Source organism: Coregonus lavaretus, assembly GCF_964263955.1.
Source record: "Coregonus lavaretus genome assembly, chromosome: 25".
In the NCBI taxonomy this organism is placed as follows: domain Eukaryota; kingdom Metazoa; phylum Chordata; class Actinopteri; order Salmoniformes; family Salmonidae; genus Coregonus; species Coregonus lavaretus.
The window spans coordinates 3,065,820-3,081,583 of NC_140012.1; the positions used below are offsets into that span (position 1 = coordinate 3,065,820).

General features: G+C 43.2%; 1 protein-coding gene across 1 annotated transcript in view; it reads left to right on the top strand.

Moving 5' to 3' along the window:
• LOC311101057 (ATP-citrate synthase-like) overlaps positions 1-15,764 on the top strand; it is a 97,985-nt gene that overhangs the window by 48,975 nt on the left and 33,246 nt on the right. Inside the window, exons 13-15 of the mRNA XM_084142093.1 lie at positions 2,218-2,311; positions 11,512-11,653; positions 14,727-14,895. Coding sequence (XP_083998219.1) covers positions 2,218-2,311; positions 11,512-11,653; positions 14,727-14,895 — 405 coding nt within the window. The remainder of the gene's footprint in view (positions 1-2,217; positions 2,312-11,511; positions 11,654-14,726; positions 14,896-15,764) is intronic.

Genomic DNA, 15,764 nt, shown 5'->3' on the forward strand with positions numbered 1-15,764 from the left:
AGTATTAATAAAGTAAAACCCTTGAATGAGTAGGTGTTTGAAAACTTTTGACCGGTACTGTGTATATGTGTTTGTGTAAATATATATATGTATATGTGTGTGTATGTATATATACAGTGGGGAGAACAAGTATTTGATACACTGCCGATTTTGCAGGTTTTCCTACTTACAAAGCATGTAGAGGTCTGTCATTTTTATCATAGGTACACTTCAACTGTGAGAGATGGAATCTAAAACAAAAATCCAGAAAATCACATTGTATGATTTTTAAGTAATTAATTAGCAATTTATTGCATGACATAAGTATTTGATCACCTACCAACCAGTAAGAATTCCGGCTCTCACAGACCTGTTAGTTTTTCTTTAAGAAGCCCTCCTGTTCTCCACTCATTACCTGTATTAACTGCACCTGTTTGAACTCGTTACCTGTATAAAAGACACCTGTCCACACACTCAATCAAACAGACTCCAACCTCTCCACAATGGCCAAGACCAGAGAGCTATGTAAGGACATCAGGGATATAATTGTAGACCTGCACAAGGCTGGGATGGGCTACAGGACAATAGGCAAGCAGCTTTGTGAGATGGCAACAACTGTTGGTGCAATTATTAGAAAATGGAAGAAGTTCAAGATGATGGTCAATCAACCTCGGTCTGGGGCTCCATGCAAGATCTCACCTCGTGGGGCATCAATGATCATGAGGAAGGTGAGGGATCAACCCAGAACTACACGGCAGGACCTGGTCAATGACCTGAAGAGAGCTGGGACCACAGTCTCAAAGAAAACCATTAGTAACACACTACGCCGTCATGGATTAAAATCCTGCAGCGCACGCAAGGTCCCCCTGCTCAAGCCAGCGCATGTCCAGGCCCGTCTGAAGTTTGCCAATGACCATCTGGATGATCCAGAGGAGGAATGGGAGAAGGTCATGTGGTCTGATGAGACAAAAATAGAGCTTTTTTGGTCTAAACTCCACTCGCCGTGTTTGGAGGAAGAAGAAGGATGAGTACAACCCCAAGAACACCATCCCAACCGTGAAGCATGGAGGTGGAAACATCATTCTTTGGGGATGCTTTTCTGCAAAGGGGACAGGACGACTGCACCGTATTGAGGGGAGGATGGATGGGGCCATGTATCGCGAGATCTTGGCCAACAACCTCCTTCCCTCAGTAAGAGCATTGAAGATTGGTCGTGGCTGGGTCTTCCAGCATGACAACGACCCGAAACACATAGCCAGGGCAACTAAGGAGTGGCTCCGTAAGAAGCATCTCAAGGTCCTGGAGTGGCCTAGCCAGTCTCCAGACCTGAACCCAATAGAAAATCTGACACCTGAAGGATCTGGAGAAGGTCTGTATGGAGGAGTGGGCCAAAATCCCTGCTGCAGTGTGTGCAAACCTGGTCAAGACCTACAGGAAACGTATGATCTCTGTAATTGCAAACAAAGGTTTCTGTACCAAATATTAAGTTCTGCTTTTCTGATGTATCAAATACTTATGTCATGCGATAAAATGCAAATTATTTACTTAAAAATCATACAATGTGATTTTCTGGATTTTTGTTTTAGATTCCGTCTCTCACTGTTGAAGTGTACCTATGATAAAAATGACAGACCTCTACATGCTTTGTAAGTAGGAAAACCTGCAAAATCGGCAGTGTATCAAATACTTGTTCTCCCCACTGTATATGTGTGTGTATATGTATGTATATATGTATCTCTATCTGTAAATTATCTTGTTTTCATGAATTTGATGATATAATCTTGAAGCCCAATCAAAAGACCCGGGACATGACATGACCCCGGAAGTATGACGTAGGGTGACTTTACTTTCACAGGGTATTGACTGAATTGAGAAGGAATTTGCCCCACCCTGACTACTGCAGCATATACTATTAAATATTATGCCAGCACTTCAGACAGTGAGTCTGAATTTCGGGCAGGGAGTCTGACCTCTCAAGACTTTCATTGACCCTAACCATTTGCCCTCCTAGCTAGTACTGCTGTTATTCCCACCAACCGCTACATTCAACATGGGAATGACGATCGTCATAACTTCTAACAGTGTCAAATCCAGCTACTCCTTCAAAATTAACTACTCACACAACAAACTCCCTCTCATCATTCTCTCACTTCTAGACCTTAGTGTTCACTTGTATATACCCCTGTAATTACTATTCGCGGAGCTCACATCTCCCTCCCATCACTGTTTCTCTTCTAGACCCCAGCATCTACCAGGACAGCCTCCTTCTCTGAGCCCAGAGCAGCCAACGATGCCACGCCAGCTAAGAAGCCCAAAGCGGGCGTTCCAGCAGGTAACTAGTGCGAACCTCGCCGCCCTGCCATCCTCCTTACCACTGTCCATTTGGTTTCTCAGGCACAGATTAAACCCAGTCTCCATTGAGCATGCTTTTAAGTCCAGGACTAGGCTTAATCTGTGTCTGGGGAAACCTACCCTTAAAGCAGTTGTTCACAACATAACAAACATTTGTCATGTGTAGGTCTTCAGAGGTTTAGAAAGAAAAGGGACAACTTGGGGACCGTTTTAGACTCCCTACACCTCATTCATTAAGGCACATCGTAGCAAACTGTAGCAAGATGTTTTGTAACGGAAACCATTTAAATCACATAGTGCATTTGGAGTAAACCATTTACATTGCAAAATGTTTTGCTACAGTGTGCATTGTGCACTAATGAATACAAATGACCCTGTTCTCACACACACCACCCTCCTCTGTCCTTCTGTCTGCTTCTTCACCTCTGTCATCCCCACTTTACCTTTTCTCTCCCCATCTACCCCAACCACCAAGCACAGTTCTACATTTTCAATTTTTTCTGTTTTTTCTTTTGTCCCTCATTTCGATGTGTAATCGGCCTGTCTTTTCATGCTCAAATCTTATAAGCCACTGCTCATTGTCCACTGCTGTGGCCTGTGAAGAATGAATTCACAGGAGACTGCTACGGTAAGTGCAGGTGCAACCCCCCACGACTAGCTCCCCCTTCCTGCTCCCCCCTCTCCTTGGGTTTACCCCGTCTTGCCCCAAACTTCCCCAATTTAGAGGTGTGTGTGTGTGTGTTGCTTTCATGTCTATGTTCTGCATTGGCTTACTAGAACCCACGCTGACTAGGCCTAGGGAATGGTCTACATGGCTAAGTTTCATGGGTTTCGTATTGTGTGTGTTGAATCCCTTTTTAAGTGGATGTTTAGTTCATTGAACTCTGCATCTGGCCCTTCTTATTGGGTATCCATGCAATGAAGTGTGAAGGCCAAGGCATGCACCCATACAGCAGCTGAGCTTTGCATGTCCTTCAAATAAAAAAGCACACTTGACCCAATGCATTAGAGTTGATTGATAAGGTAACATGGTAGGGCTTTTATTCAAACTGTTTAGTACCTTTTTCTGTTGTCGCTTATTTTGTCATCACTACTTTGTGTTGTTGCCCAGTTTGTCACAGAAGCACAGGCTTCGTCAGGCTGGAGTGGAGATGGGGAAGAGTATGGCAACTCGAACCTTCAGCTCCCTCCACAGATTTTCTATGGGATTAAGGTCTGGAGACTGGCTAGGCCACTCCAGGACCTTAATGTGCTTCTTCTTGAGCCACTCCTTTGTTGCCTTGGCCGTGTATTTTGGGTCATTGTCATGCTGGAATACCCATCCACGACCCATTTTCAATGCCCTGGCTGAGGGAAGGAGGTTCTCACCCAAGATTTTATTTTGTCTTAGTTAAGAACAAATTGTCATCCGATAGGGTTGATTAAATTTCCAATATCCCCATCCACGTGGAAATTCTATAAGAGTTATATGGAGTCCAATTAAATGGTAGTCCGATACGCATTTGGTCTCCTATTAATACTTATTTTACTTTTGATGCCAGCAAGAATGAGACCAGGAAGTAATCAAGACGGCAAGCTTGATTAAGCCTTCTCCATGTATATCTCACTAGGTCAGGGTTTTTCAGCCTCCATATATCCACTAGTTCTAAATTATCCATTATATTTGTGATCTCCTTAAGTGCTTGGGGTGATAGTTTGTAGTGTGATTTCCTTTAAGATCCATTGAGGTACTTAAAACCGTATTATAATCTCCCACCATAATAATAGTTTCATTCATTGCTAGCTAACTCAATAGATTATTATAAACTCATCAAACAAATAAACGTCCTCTCACTGTCAACAGCGTTTATTTTCAGCAAATTTAACGTGTAAATATTTGTATGAACATAAGATTCAACAACTGAGGCATAAACTGAACAAGTTCCACAGTCATGTGACTAACAGAAATGGAATAATGTGTCCCTGAACAAAGGGGGGGGGGGGGGGTCAGTATCTGGTGTGGCCTTCAGCTGCATTAAGTACTGCAGTGCATCTCCTCCTCATGGACTGCACCAGTTTTGCCAGTTCTTGCTGTGAGGTGTTACCCCACTCTTCCACCAAGGCACCTGCGAGTTCCCGGACATTTCAGGGGGGAATGGCCCAAGCCCTCACCCTCCGATCCAACAGGTCCCAGACGTGCCCAATGGGATTGAGATCCGGGCTCTTCGCTCGCCATGGCAGAACACTGACTGTCTTGCAGGAAATCACGCACAGAACGAGCAGTATGGCTGGTGGCATTGTCATGCTGGAGGGTCTTGTCAGGATGAGCCTGCAGGAAGGGTACCACATGAGGGAGGAGGATGTCTTCCCTGTTACACACAGCGTTGAGATTGCCTGCAATGACAACAAGCTCAGTTCGATGATGCTGTGACACACCGCCCCAGACCATGACAGACCCTCCACCTCCAAATCGATCCCGCTCCAGAGCACAGGCCTCGGTGTAATGCTCTTTCCTTCAACAAAAACCCGAAACCGACCATCACCTCTGGTGAGACAAAACCGCAACTCGGCAGTGAAGAGCACTTTTTGCCAGTCCTGTCTGGTCCAGCAACGGTGGGTTTGTGCCCATAGGCAACATTGTTGCCGGTAATGTCTGGTGAGGACCTGCCTTACAACAGGCCTACAAGCCCTCAGTCCAGCCTCTCTCAGCCTATTGCGGACAGTTTGAGCACTGATGGCGGGATTGTGCGTTCCTGGTGTAACTCGGGCAGTTGTTGTTGCCATCCTGTACCTGTCCCACAGGTGTGATGTTCGGATGTACCAATCCTGTGCAGGTGTTGTTACACGTGGTCTGCCACTGCGAGGACAATCAGCTGTACGTCGTGTCTCCCTGTAGCGCTGTCTTAGGCGTCTCACAGTACGGACATTGCAATTTATTGCCCTGGCCACATCTGCAGTCCTCATGCCTCTTTGCAGCATGCCTAAGGCACGTTCACGCAGATGAGCAGGGACCCTGGGCATCTTTCTTCTGGTGTTTTTCAAAGTCAGTAGAAAGTCCTCTTTAGTGTCCTATGTTTTCAGAACTGTGACCTTAATTGCCTACCGTCTGTAAGCTATTAGTGTCTTAACGACCGTTCCACAGGTGCATGTTCATTAATTGTTTATGGTTCATTGAACAAGCATGGAAAACAAACAATGTAGATCTGTGAAGTTATTTGGATCTTTACGAATTATCTTTGAAAGACATGGTCCTGAAAAAGGGACGTTTCTTTTTTTGCTGAGTTTATATATTTTCGAATAAGTGTGGATCATCATTATTTGGGCCATATAGATTAGTTAGCAAGATCTGTTTTTTGTCCAATAGCATATTTAAAAGAATCCATCTTGCTTGAGGATCTGTTTGCACAGTTTGTGCATTCGGATCAAAATGTGTATTAATTAGTGTAATCACCCCTTTTAAGTTTCTTTGCCCATGACAAAAATATATAATTTCCCTCGCAAGCCAATCTATATTTGTAGAGGTGAGTTTCCTGTAAACAATAGATATTATATTCTTTCTCTTATTTTTTTATGATCTGCTAAGCCATTACAATTGTAACTGGCTATACTTATTCCCCCACTTACCATAATGATACCCAAGTTTCAATTATACTTACCACAACCAATGTTTGTAAACTTACCATTAAAAAACACCATGATGATTAAGTCACCATATACAGTGGGGAGAACAAGTATTTGATACAATGCCGATTATGCAGGTTTTCCTACTTACAAAGCATGTAGAGGTCTGTAATTTTTATCATAGGTACACTTCAACTGTGAGAGACGGAATCTAAAACAAAAATCCAGAAAATCACATTGTATGATTTTTAAGTAATTCACTTGCATTTTATTGCATGACATAAGTATTTGATACATCAGAAAAGCTGAACTTAATATTTGGTAAAGAAACCTTTGTTTGCAATTACAGAGATCATACGTTTCCTGTAGGTCTTGACCAGGTTTGCACACACTGCAGCAGGGATTTTGGCCCACTCCTCCATACAGACCTTCTCCAGATCCTTCAGGTTTCGGGGCTGTCGCTGGGCAATACGGACTTTAAGCTCCCTCCAATGATTTTCTATTGGGTTCAGGTCTGGAGACTGGCTAGGCCACTCCAGGACCTTGAGATGCTTCTTACGGAGCCACTCCTTAGTTGCCCTGGCTGTGTGTTTCGAGTCGTTGTCATGCTGGAAGACCCAGCCACGACCCATCTTCAATTCTCTTACTGAGGGAAGGAGGTTGTTGGCCAAGATCTCGCGATACATGGCCCCATCCATCCTCCCCTCAATACGGTGCAGTCGTCCTGTCCCCTTTGCAGAAAAGCATCCCCAAAGAATGATGTTTCCACCTCCATGCTTCACGGTTGGGATGGTGTTCTTGGGGTTGTACTCATCCTTCTTCTTCCTCCAAACATGGCGAGTGGAGTTTAGACCAAAAAGCTCTATTTTTGTCTCATCAGACCACATTACCTTCTCCCATTCCTCCTCTGGATCATCCAGATGGTCATTGGCAAACTTCAGACGGGCCTGGACATGCGCTGGCTTGAGCAGGGGGACCTTGCGTGCGCTGCAGGATTTTAATCCATGACGGCGTAGTGTGTTTCTAATGGTTTTCTTTGAGACTGTGGTCCCAACTCTCTTCAGGTCATTGACCAGGTCCTGCCGTGTAGTTCTGGGCTGATCCCTCACCTTCCTCATGATCATTGATGCCCCACGAGGTGAGAACTTGCATTGAGCCCCAGACCGAGGGTGATTGACCGTCATCTTGAACTTCTTCCATTTTCTAATAATTGCACCAACAGTTGTTGCCTTCTCACCAAGCTGCTTGCCTATTGTCCTGTAGCCCATCTCAGCCTTGTGCAGGTCTACAATTTTATCCCTGATGTCCTTACACAGCTCTCTGGTCTTGGCCATTGTGGAGAGGTTGGAGTCTGTTTGACTGAGTGTGTGGACAGGTGTCTTTTATACAGGTAACGAGTTCAAACAGGTGCAGTTAATACAGGTAATGAGTGGAGAACAGGAGGGCTTCTTAAAGAAAAACTAACAGGTCTGTGAGAGCCTGGAATTCTTACTGGTTGGTAGGTGATCAAATACTTATGTCATGCAATAAAATGCAAATGAATTACTTATAAATCATACAATGTGATTTTCTGGATATTTGTTTTAGATTCCGTCTCTCACAGTTGAAGTGTACCTATGATAAAAATTACAGACCTCTACATGCTTTGTAAGTAGGAAAACCTGCAAAATCGGCAGTGTATCAAATTCTTGTTCTCCCCACTGTATATATCACAAGACTAATTCTTTATGTCCATTACATGCAAGACATTATTTCATGTAGTCCTCATTATATCCTGTTTTATTCCCCAAAAAAATGAAAAAGGAACATAGATTCTAATGGCCGCTAATAACTGCCAGTAAACATGTGTCTTAGGCATCACACTACCCATAAAGGAATACCCAAGTTTAATTTACAATCGACTCTGACAGCCATGGCACGATAGCCAAGAATACATGTTACTGACAATCCAGAGCGAGTAAACCTGTAAAACCAACCCGCTCTCTCTCCACCCACACACATTTTATTTTTATTCCAGGGTCTTTGCTCTATCACCTCGATTGTTTTACACCTTATATATTAGGATCAAGAATATAAAAAGGTAGCGTAAATAGCTTATATTGAAATATATAATATACCTCTCGCTTAAGGAAGTGCTTCCATAAGCCAGTTATTGTGTTGGTTCTACCGTTAACTTGAATCAGTTTATCCCAGTGTTAACCAGCCCGCCACACACTAATAGAGACAACAACCCTGTTGACAATTCCTAATCCATTTGCCGGTGTGTATCGGAACAATAATGTCCTTTACATTTTTAATATTGAGATTGATTTTTTTTAATGTAAAAAGATAATGACACCAATTATTTTAGGATCGTAATAGCCTACGCCAATAGAGAACCTAGGCAGGTTTTTAATTCTATAATCCTTTATCCTAACCCTACATTAGATCTATTCATATTTATTATGTTTTATCTTAAAAAGCAAATGGTTCCAATTCACGTCCACGAACAAGGGCCGCACTATATAACAGCTTTTAAGTCATAATATACCCGACCTCTACAATTAGGCCATATCATATCAAAAAAGTAATACATAAATAACCAACCTCGGTATTTCTAATATACAATTTACAAATAAATAAATCAAAAAGAAAAAAGGTCAGCCTTACCCATCTTCGCCTTCCCCTAAATCAAAACCTGATTTTTAAGTCCATATAGTCCAAAGTTCCATATTGCCTTAATAAAAAGGATAAGTTCATCATACCCATTTTACATTACCATAAGTCCAACCTTATTTTAAGTCCACATAGTCCACGGTTCCATACTGCATGAATAAAAAAAAGTCCATCATGCAAAACAAATTTTGTATCCATAATTGTACTATGTAATGCGGTGCAAATGTGTATAGGGGACTACTTCAGCAGGAGGTAGCTTGAGAATCTTGGTTCTCATGGTCTGAGAGTCTTTAGGTGCCTTTTGGCAAACTCCAAGTGGGCTGTGATGTGCCTTTTACTGAGGAGTGGCTTCCGTCTGGCCACTCTACCATAAAGGCCTGATTGGTGGAGTGCTGCATAGATGGTTGTCCTTCTGGAAGTATCTTCCATCTCCACAGAGGAACTCTACAGCTCTGTCAGTGACCATCAGGTTCTTGGTCACCTCCGTGACCAAGGCCCTTCTCTCCCGATTGCTCAGTTTGGCCTGGCGGCCAGCTCTAGGAGGAGTCTTGGTGGTTCCAAACATCTTCCATTTAAGAATGATGGAGGCCACTGTTTTCTTGGGGACCTTCAATGCTGCAGACATTTTTTCGTACCCTTCCCCACATCTGTGCCTCGACACAATCCTGTCTCGGAGCTCCACGGACAATTCCTTCGACCTCATGTCTTGGTTTTTGCTCTGACATGCACTATCAACAGTGGAACCTTATATAGACAGGTGTGTTCCTTTCCAAATCATGTCCAATCAATTGAATTTACCACATGTGGACTCCAATCAAGTTGTAGGAACATCTCAAGGATGATCAATGGAAACAGGATGCACCTGAGCTCGATTTCGAGTTTCATAGCAAAGGGTCTGAATACTTATGTAAATAAGGTATGTTTTATAAATTTGCAAAAATGTATAACCTGGTTTCGCTTTGTCATTATGGGGTATTGTGTGTAGATTGCTGAGATGTATTTATTTTATTTGATCCATTTTAGAATAAGGCTGCAACGTAACAAAATGTGGCACTGTAACTAATAATGAACTAGTCCCTCTTGACTTCACTCGACACCTTCAGATAAATAGTTTGCCATTTCGCGTATGTCTTTTTTTGTCAATGTCGAGGGCGATGGGAAAGATTATTTTCAACAATGTCCCCCAATCAAGGATTCTTAGTTTTTTTTCCCTCTGTAGTCGAGGAATGCACACAATTATATACGTATCAAACTTGAATACAAAACATTCCCCGTTCAATTCTTCTCACACATGCTCATTGGTTTCAGTTCTCATAACATTTCTTAGCTTGCCTCAGGTTTCCACTAACAAATGTTTGAGTGGAAGAGGAAAGTTGAAGGGGGAGAAAGTAAGGAACTTGTCTGTCGGCCTTGCATTAAAGAACATAATTGGTTAAGGAAAACTGTGATAAATAAAAAAGTATATCAGTTTCACTTAAGGACCAAAGGATTGACAGCAGTCCCATATAGATTGCAAAATAGTTGGGAAGAGATCTTTGACGTACCGATCCCATGGCATAGTGTTTATGAACTGACACGCAAAACGACACCGGATTCAAAAATTAGAATCTTTCAATTTAAATTATTATATAAAATTCTTGCTACCAATAGAATGTTATTTATATGGGGGATACAATCTTCCCAGCTCTGCAGATTTTGCTGTGAAGAGATAGAATCATTAGATCATTTGTTTTGGTTCTGTCCATTTGTGGCTTGTTTTTGGACACAGGTCCAGGAATGGCTAAAGGATTGCAATATTTACCTGGAACTAACCTTGCAGATAGCATTACTGGGTGATCTGAAAAGTCATAGTCAATCAATCAATAATATAATAATACTTTTAGCAAAAATGTTTATTTTTAATTCACAATCTGTAGAAGCAATGAGAATAGAAAGGTTCAGAACTTTTGTAAAACATCACAGTATGGTTGAAATATATATGGCAAATAGAAATCCTATATGGATGGTGTTAAGAGATAGATGGGAGGTATTGAATAGAGTTGAAGGATGGGACTAATAACAAATAACAACAAATAATAACAAAGATAGCTAATAATGTAAGCATACTGTGTCCATAATAAGTATATAGGTTGTATGTTGGGAGCTTTTGGGAAAGAGCACAGTTAGAAAGATATGGCATTTAGAAGCAAACCGGATGGACATCATGAAAATGATCGGAGAGGTTGAGCGTAGAAGAAGTTCAGGAGCAAAAAAATAAATAAATATATATATATATATATATATATATATATATATATATATATATATATATATAGATATAGATATAGAATTATTGTAAAATTAACTCTGTCCATAAGGTGTAGATAGTAAGTATAGACCGGAAGTAGAGGCCTGGGCGTTGTTGTTCACTAATTTACTCCAAGTAGGGAAAGGATGGTGGGGTTGAAAAGTAATAAAGGGGAATATATATATATAAAAAATAAAAAAAACATGGGGGATTGGAAGTGATGCAGACAATTACATTGATAGAAGATACAATCTATCTGCAATATTAAGCTGATCCATCCCCCCGAAAAAAAAAAGAAAAGAAAAAAAAAAAAAATGTTTGAGAAGAAATACCATGTCAGATTCAGTTCCCCTACTTGTTTAAAATGAATAGTTCATTTGCCTTCCCTGGTGGTGTTGTCTGCTTTCAGAAAAAAGAGACCCCTCCCTCTGATGCATTTCCCGTGTAACATGTGTGACGCCTCTCCTCAATATTCTTACAGATTTAACAGCCTATCATGTCTCTGATATTTGCATGTGCTCCTCGTCCCCGTGGCTCGTCTCTGTTCTTAGTGCGTTGCTGTACTGTACGTAACCCCCTCTGTGTGTGCGGTTTCTTCTCTTCCTCCACTCCTCTCTTTTTCTCTCATCTCCCTGCAGCCAAGGCCACCATGCTGTTTAGCAGAAACACCAAGGCCATCGTATGGGGCATGCAGACGCGGGCGGTGCAAGGCATGCTCGACTTTGACTACGTGTGCTCACGAGACGAGCCCTCTGTGGCGGCCATGGTCTACCCCTTCACGTAGGTCCCTCAAGACTCTTGAGCCCAATTTCCATTCTCCCCCAAAGCTTTCCTCAAAGTGTTCACTTGTTCACTCCCCCCTCAAGGATTTCTAATGAAGTGGATTGTTATAGATGGCCATAAAAATGCAGAGTAGCCTATTGAGAAAGGTACAGAACTTATTCACAAAACAGTTTGAAATTTAGAGGGGTAAAATAAACATTTATTTTAGAGCTGAAGGGGCTTTGCCCTCAGACTTCAAGTTGGAACCCTACGCTGGTTGGGTATCCCCGTTTCGAATTGAACTAATCATGATCCATTGTTTTACATAGGACCTCCCCAGCCCTTCTGGTTCCAGCCAGTCCTTCCGGGATAACCAAACACTAGCTAGCACAAACCTTCGGAGTTCGGACATCGTTTGCCGCTAACATCCATGAATAGGGCTCATAAATCATCACCCACATTTTCAAAAAGTTATAACAACCCTTCTACACTAAAACGAGTGACATATTAGACAACTGCAACCTGTTAAACGTTACAATATTGTGACTAGCAAGTAGCAACTAATGTTAGCTAGCATAGCTAACATTCACTAGCATTGTTCTGCCCATAGAAATCACACTTCTGTGAAATCAAACTGTCCACTTAGGAAGCAGCACTGATTGACAATACATTTCACATGCTGTTGTGCAAATGGAATAGACAACAGGTGGAAATTATAGGCAATTAGCAAGACACCCCCAATAAAGGAGTGGTTCTGCAGGTGGTGACCACAGACCACTTCTCAGTTCCTATGCTTCCTGGCTGATGTTTTGGTCACTTTTGAATGCTGGGGGTGCTTTCACTCTAGTGGTAGCATGAGATGGAGTCTACAACCCACACAAGTGGCTCAGGTAGTGCAGCTCATCCAGGATGGCACATCAATGCGAGCTGTGGCAAGAAGGTTTGCTGTGTCTGTCAGCGTAGTGTCCAGAGCATGGAGGCAATACCAGGAGACAGGCCAGTACATCAGGAGACGTGGAGGAGGCCGTAGGAGGGCAACAACCCAGCAGCAGGACCGCTACCTCCGCCTTTGTGCAAGGAGGAGCAGGAGGAGCACTGCCAGAGCCCTGCAAAATGACCTCCAGCAGGCCACAAATGTGCATGTGTCTGCTCAAACGGTCAGAAACAGACTCCATGAGGGTGGTATGAGGGCCCGACGTCCACAGGTGGGGGTTGTGCTTACAGCCCAACACCGTGCAGGACGTTTGGCATTTGCCAGAGAACACCAAGATTGGCAAATTCGCCACTGGCGCCCTGTGCTCTTCACAGATGAAAGCAAGTTCACACTGAGCACATGTGACAGACGTGACAGAGTCGAAAGACGCCGTGGAGAACGTTCTGCTGCCTGCAACATCCTCCAGCATGACCGGTTTGGCGGTGGGTCAGTCATGGTGTGGGGTGGCATTTCTTTGGGGGGCCGCACAGCCCTCCATGTGCTCGCCAGAGGTAGCCTGACTGCCATTAGGTACCGAGATGAGATCCTCAGACTCCTTGTGAGACCATATGCTTGTGCGGTTAGCCCTGGGTTCCTCCTAATGCAAGACAATGCTAGACCTCATGTGGCTGGAGTGTGTCAGCAGTTCCTGCAAGAGGAAGGCATTGATGCTATGGACTGGCCCGCCCGTTCCCCAGACCTGAATCCAATTGAGCACATCTGGGACATCATGTCTCGCTCCATCCACCAACGCCACATTGCACCACAGACTGTCCAGGAGTTGGCGGATGCTTTAGTCCAGGTCTGGGAGGAGATCCCTCAGGAGACCATCCGCCACCTCATCAGGAGCATGCCCAGGCGTTGTAGGGAGGTCATACAGGCACGTGGAGGCCACACACACTACTGAGCCTCTTTGACTTGTTTTAAGGACATTACATCAAAGTTGGATCAGCCTGTAGTGTGGTTTTCCACTTTAATTTTGAGGGTGACTCCAAATCCAGACCTCCATGGGTTGATAAATTTGATTTCCATTGATAATTTTTGTGTGATTTTGTTGTCAGCACATTCAACTATGTAAAGAAAAAAGTATTTAATAAGATTATTTCATTCATTCAGATCTAGGATGTGTTCTTTTAGTGTTCCCTTTATTTTTTTGAGCAGTGTTATTTTTTTGAGCAGTGTATATGCTGCTTCATATGAAATATATTATTCATGTCCATGTTGCTCATTGCTCATCATTGCTCCAGTGTCTCATACCCCACTCCGTTGCCAGCAACATTGCTCGGCAATATTGCCTCAAAAAATTGCCAGTGAATCATGGCCTTAAATTGGTCATTATTACTATGTGGCAGTGTTGTCTGTCTCCTTTTAGTTAGCTAGGCTATCTAGGCAGCTAGCCTAACTTTAGCTTGGATTGTTTACCTCTCTAGTGGGGGCATAGCAAATTGACGAGGAAGTGTGGGGGGCGTTGCTCATGCAAATAGTGTGCATATGAGAACCAATCACAAAGTCACTGTCGCTCAGAATTTGAGCTAACCTCCCCTTTTACAAGCCCAAGATACCAGACCAGTGAGTCACATCTCGCGCGTCTGCCAGCCTAATTACTAATGTACTTGGTAATCCATCTTTGTTTCCCAAATCCAAAATGGACCGTAATGAACTGAAAGAACGTATCCTTAGAATACTAATTGTTAATCCAGCTCCAACTCTCCCGAGTGGCGCAGTGGTCAAAGGCACTGCGTCGCAGTGCTAGCTGTGCCACTAGAGATCCTGGTTCGAATCCAGGCTCTGTCGTAGCTGGCTGCGACCGGGAGACCCATGGGGCGGCGCACAATTGGCCCAGCGTCGTCCAGGGTAGGGGAGGGAATGGCCGGCAGGGATGTAGCTCAGTTGGTAGAGCATGGCGTTTGCAACGCCAGGGTTGTGGGTTCGACTCCCACGGGTGGCCAGTATGAAAAATAAAAATGTATGCACTCACTAACTGTAAGTCGCTCTGGATAAGAGTGTCTGCTAAATGACAAAATGTTTAAATGTAAGTGATTAAATAATCATGTTTGTGATCAGACTAGTGATAATTGGTGTATTTATTGATGTAGCTATGTGTGACTGTGTTCTCAGTGGGGACCACAAGCAGAAGTTCTACTGGGGCCACAAGGAGATCCTGATTCCTGTTTATAAGAACATGGCCGACGCAATGAAAAAGCACCCCGAAGTGGACGTGCTCATAAGCTTTGCCTCGCTCCGCTCTGCCTTTGACAGCACCATAGAAACCATGCAGTACTCACAGGTAAAGGCGTCTTTTGTTAATAATTTTATTTATTCCACTTTTTCTCAAGTTATGGCTTCCTTGGCGGAGGTGGGGGGGGGGTAGCCTTATATTGAGAAATATAGTCAAAATCCACATCCAAAGACATACAGTACCAGTCAAAAGTTTGGACACATCTACTCATTCAAGGGTTTTTCTTTATTTTTACTATTTTCTACATTGTAGAATAATAGTGAAGACATCAAAACTATGAAATAATACATATGGAATAATGTAGTAACCAAAAAAGTGTTAAACAAATCAAAATATACTTTATATTTGTGATTCTTCAAATAGCCACCCTTTGCCTTGACGACAGCTTTGCACAATCTTGGCATTCTCTCAACCAGCTTCACCTGGAATGCTTTTCCAACTGTCTTGAAGGAGTTCCCACATATGCTGAGCACTTGTTGGCTGCTTTTCTTTCACTCTGCAGTCCAACTCATCCTAAACCATCTCAATTGGGTTGAGGTCGGGGGATTGTGGAGGCCAGGTCATCTAATGCAACACTCCATCACTCTCCTTGTTGGTAAAATAGCCCTTACACAGCCTGGAGGTGTGTTGGGTCATTGTCCTGTTGAAAAACAAATGATAGTCCCACTAAGCCCAAACCAGACGGGATGGCGTATCGCTGCAGAATGCTGTGGTAGCCATGCTGGTTAAGTGTGCCTTGAATTCTAAATAAATCACAGACAGTCTCACCAGCAAAGCACCATAACACCATACACATGGGGAGATCATCCGTTCACCCACACCATGTCTCACAAAGACACGGCGGTTGGAACCAAAAAATCTTCAATTTGGTCTCCAGACCAAAGGACACATTTCCACCGGTCTAATGTCCATTGCTC